Genomic DNA, 5,993 nt, shown 5'->3' on the forward strand with positions numbered 1-5,993 from the left:
GGGCCGCGCAACCCTCACCCCTGGAGCAGCTGTCCACGTTTACATTGTCACGCTTTGTACTGATTGCCATCAAGGGGTGGATTGCCATCAATTGGCCAACATTGGCCGGAGTTGGGGACCGATGTCCACAGCCTCTTTCGGCCTTCCCGCGCGAACGCAGCTCACCTCGCCGCGACGGATCTGCCGGCCTCAAAATGTAAGCCAAATATATCTGTTGTATGCAAGGTCACTCGCACCTGACTCTATTTGGCCCAATCGAATCACCGTGTGACCATCCTCTAAAGTCGACAACCGCAGAGATGGATGTGCTGCCCGTTCTTAATCCTAAGTTTTGAATTGGATTTGACCGTGATTGTGAAGTCGACGCCTACTGCTACCGTGCGGATTGTGCGTGGACCATGTCTGGTGCGTGGCTGCTGCACGGCAGCCGCCCATGCTTGCAGACCAGTCCAAACTTTGGGTCAGGCCAGGCCCAGTGGACCATGCAAGATTTATTGGGCCTCTAGAAGATCTGGTTTGCTGTTTATTTTGATGCAGCGGCGATGAAGCGGCCTGGCTCGCCATCCGCCCTATCGACATGCCTGCGCCCTCTCGACATGCCGTCCCGCAAAAGAGTGCGAGCCCGCTTGGGCCCCTCAACGGCCGCTCAGATTGTGGTTGAAGGTCATTGACATAAATTAAAGAAACTTGATTCATAATGCAAGCATAAGGATAAGCAAGCAGCCCACATAGATCCAGCAAACGGTGTGCTGGGCTTGCTTCTCGCCAATTTGGCGGGACGCCCAAATTTTTTGCCGCCTGATTTTGGGCGTCCCAAAGTCAGCACATTTGCTACTGCAAAGCGGCGCGGGAGACAGGCAGGGGCCCCCAGAGCACACCACAGGTGGGAGGTGATAAAACGCATTTGGTCAGTCAGGTGCAAAGCATTGGCGGGCAGGCGGATGAGCGGTGGTGGGAAGATGGACCCGAAACAAGGATCAGCCGCCCCTGCCCCACCCGTGTCCATGGCCGTGTCATCTTCATGAGAAGAGACTAATGGTGCGTAATCCCCATGCATTTGCATTCACAAGCAGGATTGTGGCAACAGGAGTATACAAGTGACCGAGAGCAGAGACGCGGCAGCAGCGCAGAGGACCTGACCCAGACTGCACAACGTGCGGGCAGGCCCAGCAGCGGTCTGCCAAGCCACGATTTGACAAGGTTGCGGGCAGCGGCCACCAGTTTTCTCAGCTGCAGGTGGTGCTGGGATGACCAGCGCACCTAGTCCTTTCTTAGGCCTGTCAGTCTGCACCTCAACAAATCCCCCTGGCCTACTGCCAACATTGCGGCTGCCACGACTGTTGCTTGCTGCCTGGTGGCCGCTCCGCGGTGCTGCGCAGCCACGGCAGCGAGGAAATAATGGAAAGATTACAAGCCATTATGCAAGGTGCCAAAGGTGTGCGTCATGCGCCCAAACGCCTGTATAAGGGGTGAGGGTTGTTCAGCATCACAGACAGCAACTTGCCCTGAGAAAACGGTGGCTAGAACGCAGTGGGGCTGGCTGCAAAACAGAGGGGCACACAGGGGCCACGCAGAACTGAGAAAAGCATTGGGCACGCGTTCAAAACAAGCAAAATCTGCAAGCAAAAGGAACGAGCAGGACGGCGCCTCGTGGCAGGGCGGGCGGGGTCAGGCACGGCCTTCTGACATGGGGTCGTTCACTCGCAGACCCGCCCGCCGCGACCAGTCAACAGCATGAGCACCTGGCCGCGGATCAGCAGCTTCGCGGCAGCTGTAGGACAGATGGGCGTGGCGATATGGGAGCCGTGTGGCGGCCTGCAGGGAGGCCAACCAGTCATGCGGCATACGTACTCGCCATCCGTGAGCCGCAGCACTCGCCGGCGAGGAAGGTGTTGGGAGGTGCGAGGTGCGAGCAAGCACTGCAGGCGGAGGTGATGCAAGCGGCAGCGGTGCAGTTGCGGCGCAGGGGGCGGTGGCGCGCTCGTGGGCCAGCGGCAGGACTAGGGGTACAGGGGCTTGCGACGTCGCCTTCCCCTGGCGTTGTGATCGCTTGCAAAACGCAAATCGTGCGGGAAGACGGCCAGCAGGCCACAGGCGGTACTACCCGCTCGCAGGTGGTCACAGCGGGCTTGCGGTTGCCAAGAAACCTTCTGGCGGTGCAGGGTGCAGGTATTTGAGCAATGCAGGCGCACAGCAGACACACTGCGAGCGTCACGGCCACGTGGCCGGTCATGGTCGCATGTGTGCTGATGGTGCAGGACTGTAGTTTGATAATCAGCGGGTCTACCTGGCAAGAGCGGGCACTGGCCCGGCGCTCCAAGTGGGCCACGCGATGGGTACGGAGGACAGCAGTGTGGCGAGCAAACAGCCACAGAAGACAGCGAATGACAAAACGGGTGACCACGCGCCAGAGACGGCGTGGGAGGGTTTGCCTGACACTAGGAGCAGGGCGTGCCCTGCGCCACGAGCTCGTGGCGCCGCAGCGCCGCCCTGCAAGGCTCGCGGCATGCAGGGCTCCTGCAGCTGTTTCAAAGACGGGGTTGGGCGTGTGGTGCGGGAATAGGGAGCGTACATCCAAGCACACAGGCAGCTCCCTCAGCGGCTGCGGGGGCAGCAGGATGCAATGCAGCGCCACAGCAGAGCCATGGTGGCGCACACACGCGCGCTCAAACTGGGCTGGTGCGAGAGGGCCCACGCCCCCGCATCAGCAGCATGCGGGGCGGAAGCACCCGACCACGCTGCGGCAGAAGGGGCAGGCCACGACCTCGGCGTGCTGCATGCCAAACAGCCCGACGCAGCAGGCGGAGCACATGATGTGACCGCAGGGCTGCAGGCGCATAACAGGCAGTGCGTCCAGGCAGACGCCGCAGCACTCGTCCTCGCTGTCGCCTGATTCAGAGCAGCACGACCCGCCTGTGAGGGCGTCCTCGCCGCGGCGCAGCACCAACGCCGCCTCCCCGCTGCCGCCCGGCGCCAGAGTACCGCAGCCGCATGCAGCAGTGCGGCCCATGACAAAGCCGACGTCCTTGCCCCGCAGCGGTGCACCGGCACCCGCGTCCGCGTCCAGTGCGGCTGCCTCGCACGCCCCGGCGTCGACCGAGCACGCCTCATGCACGCGGTGACCGTCAGCTGTCGCCGCAGCAGCCGCCACCGCCGCCTTACAGCATGCCACTGCCGCCACTGGATCGCGCGTTGTGTCGCCGTCACCGCCGCCGAGAAGGCCGAGCGTGGCCTGTGCAGCCGCAAGCGTCTCTTGCTGCCGCGCGCGCAGCGCTGCCGCGGCCAGCAGCTTGAGGGACGGTGCTCCGTCGAAGTACAGGTCGGCATCGCCGCCCAGTGCGCTTGAGAACGGCAGGCCCGGCTGCAGCAGGTGTGCGAGGTCGTGGTGTGAGTTGATGGCCGCCAGGTGGCAGGGCAGGCGGCCAAAGTCGTCCAGGAGGGCGCGGGGGTCCAGGGCACGGGACGCAGCGGGGGAGCCGGCCTGCGCAAGTTGAGAGGGCGCAGCGCATGCGTGTGTGCGCATCGGCGCGTCAGTGTGCGCGCACGTGCACGAGTGTGGGTTCATGGTGGGAAGGAGGCGAGAAGGTGACAATCACGTGGTGCAGGCACGGTACGCACCGCATGCAGCGTGACCACCACCGCCACACCGCCCTCCGCGGAGGTGCCCACTGCCCCAGCCACAAGACGCAGCGCATGCGTGGGCCACCGCATGTGCCCCCCTCCCCCACCCTGACTTCCGGCCTGCCCCCCCGCCCAGCACTCACGTGAGCCAGCAGCAGCATCTTAGCAGCCTCGGTGCGCCCCATCCGCGCAGCCAGGTGCATGGGGCAGGTGCCGCGCGGGCAGGCAATAAAGTCGTAGGAACCGAAAAGCGTGGGCACCCCTAGCCGTGGCGCCCCGCGCAGCAGCTCGCGCAGCGCGCCGCGCGCGTCGGCGACCACCGCGACGTGCAGCGCCGTGAAGCCCGCCAGCATGCGCACGTCGACGTAGCGGGTCGCGGGGCCGTTGGGGAACACGGGGCGCGGCACAACCGCCCCCTGGGTGGCGTCCATCAGCGCAGCGGCGCTGTCGGCCGCGTCAGCGCAGGCGGCGTAGAACAGCGCCGTGCGGCCGCCGCACGCGTCTGTCGCCCAGGGGTCTGCGCCGGCTCCCAGCAGCAGCCGCACGCACGCCGCACCCGCGGGGTGGCCGGCCGCGAGCATTAGCGGCGTCTGGCCGCGCGCGTTGCGGGCGTCGACGGCCCCGCGGGCGCTGCCGCCGCCGCTGTCGACGTCGGCTGCACGCGCGGCTTCCTGGGCGCAGCGCAGGAGGCAGCGCAGCGCGTCCTCGTTGGCGGCCTGGGCGGCCGCATGCAGCAGGCTCTGCTGGAAGGCCAGGCCGCGCGCCCGCAGCAGCTCCGGCCGCTTCGCACACTCGCGCTCCAGCTGCGCGGTCGTGGAGTGCGGGAATGCAAGGCGGTGCGTTGTGAGCACGTTTGGTGATGGCGAGGGGCGTGCACCAGGAGTGACCCCTGCTGGCACTGCCTGGGGCGGGCGCGGCGGGCGTCGAATCAGCCTCGTCAGCGTGAACTAGTTGGCACATCCGTCCAGCCGCCATGCGGTCGCACCTGCCCCAGGTCGATGCAGCCCTTCCTCACATCATCCCCCAGCCTCTGGGCCCTCAGGACGCCCAGAGCGATGCCCATCTGCATCCCAGCAACAAAGGACAGCTGAGCATCATCTGCAGATGGCAAAGCGGCGCCATCGCATGAAGTAGCGCCACCCGCATCCCTGGGGCCGCTGTCCACGGTTACGCGTTCGACCTATTTCCATGAATTGCCGAACATCGGCCGGCGTTGGGGACCGCTATCCACCGCCTATTTAGGCCTTCCGGTCCGAACGCAGCCCACCTCGCGGCGAAGGAGCCAACGGCCTCCAGTTTTCAAGCTAAAATTTCTGCCGTAAGCACGATCACTCGGACCTTGACTCTGCACGCCGGCCGTGGAATTGTATATGTCGACACGACAACCGCAGCGTTGGCTTGTGCTGTTTGAAACCTCTACTATGTATCTTAATGGTGAAGACGGCGGCTTCGAGAACTGGTGCTTACTTCTGCCGTGTGGATCGTGCATGGAACCCCTCTAGCTGCCGCACAGCTGCCTCTCACGATTGCAGACGTCCATACCAGCCCGCATTTTGGGTCAGGCCCACAGGACCATGCGAGGTGGACTGCACCCCTAAAAGGATTTTTGTATTGTTGTTTTTGATGCGGTGGAGCGCCCGGGCTCGCCCATCTGCCCTCTCGACACGCCATCCCGCAGAAACATGCGAGCCCGTGTGGGCCCCGCAGCGGCTGCTCAGAATGGATTTGGTGGTCATTGACAGGGAAGGCGCCAATGATTGATCAAGCATAAGCATACGCATAAGCATAAAGCAAGCAGCCCACACAGATCCAGCAAAACATGAGCCGGGCTCGCTTCCCGCAAATTTGGGCATCCCGCCAGTTGGGGTGTCCCGCCAATTTGGGTGTCGCGCCAATTTTTGCCGCATGGTTGGGTGCCCCGACGTCAGCACACTTGGTACTGCAGCGTGGCAAGGGAGACAGGTATTAGCACCCGGGGCGGGACGGGTGGGAGTCAACCAGAACGCGATTTGTCAGTCGGAAGTGAAGGAATGGTGGGCAGGCAGGTGAGAAGTGGTTGGGGGTGGGGGTGACAAGGATCAGCCGCCCTGCCCCGCTCGTGTCACGGCCGTGTCGCCTTCAAGGGGAGCGCGGCCCCCCTGGCGCACGCCCCTGCGACCCTGTGCAGCGCCAATCCGCCGAGCCTCAAGCACGCACCTGCCCGTAGACGACGTCGCGGCTGGGGGCGGACAGGTAGGGGGCGGTGGAGGAGGAGGGCGGGGTACAGCCGGGGCTTGATGGGCGCAGGGGGCAAGACACGAGCCGCTGGTGGGCGGTCTAGAGCAGCACGGCAGCGCCCCCCGTGCGCCCAGGGGCCCCTCCCACACACACAG

General features: G+C 64.5%; 1 protein-coding gene across 1 annotated transcript; it reads right to left on the reverse strand.

Moving 5' to 3' along the window:
• Positions 1 to 2,704: 2,704 nt before the first annotated feature.
• MNEG_4468 (hypothetical protein) lies at positions 2,705 to 4,690 on the reverse strand (the record flags this gene model as incomplete). The annotated part of the gene is made up of 3 exons (XM_014047060.1): positions 2,705 to 3,481; positions 3,765 to 4,424; positions 4,607 to 4,690. The coding sequence occupies 3 exons, from the start codon at positions 4,688 to 4,690 to the stop codon at positions 2,705 to 2,707; spliced, it is 1,521 nt and encodes a 506-aa protein (XP_013902514.1).
• Positions 4,691 to 5,993: the final 1,303 nt, after the last annotated feature.

This window comes from Monoraphidium neglectum (assembly GCF_000611645.1).
Source record: "Monoraphidium neglectum strain SAG 48.87 unplaced genomic scaffold scaffold00621, whole genome shotgun sequence".
NCBI lineage: Eukaryota > Viridiplantae > Chlorophyta > Chlorophyceae > Sphaeropleales > Selenastraceae > Monoraphidium > Monoraphidium neglectum.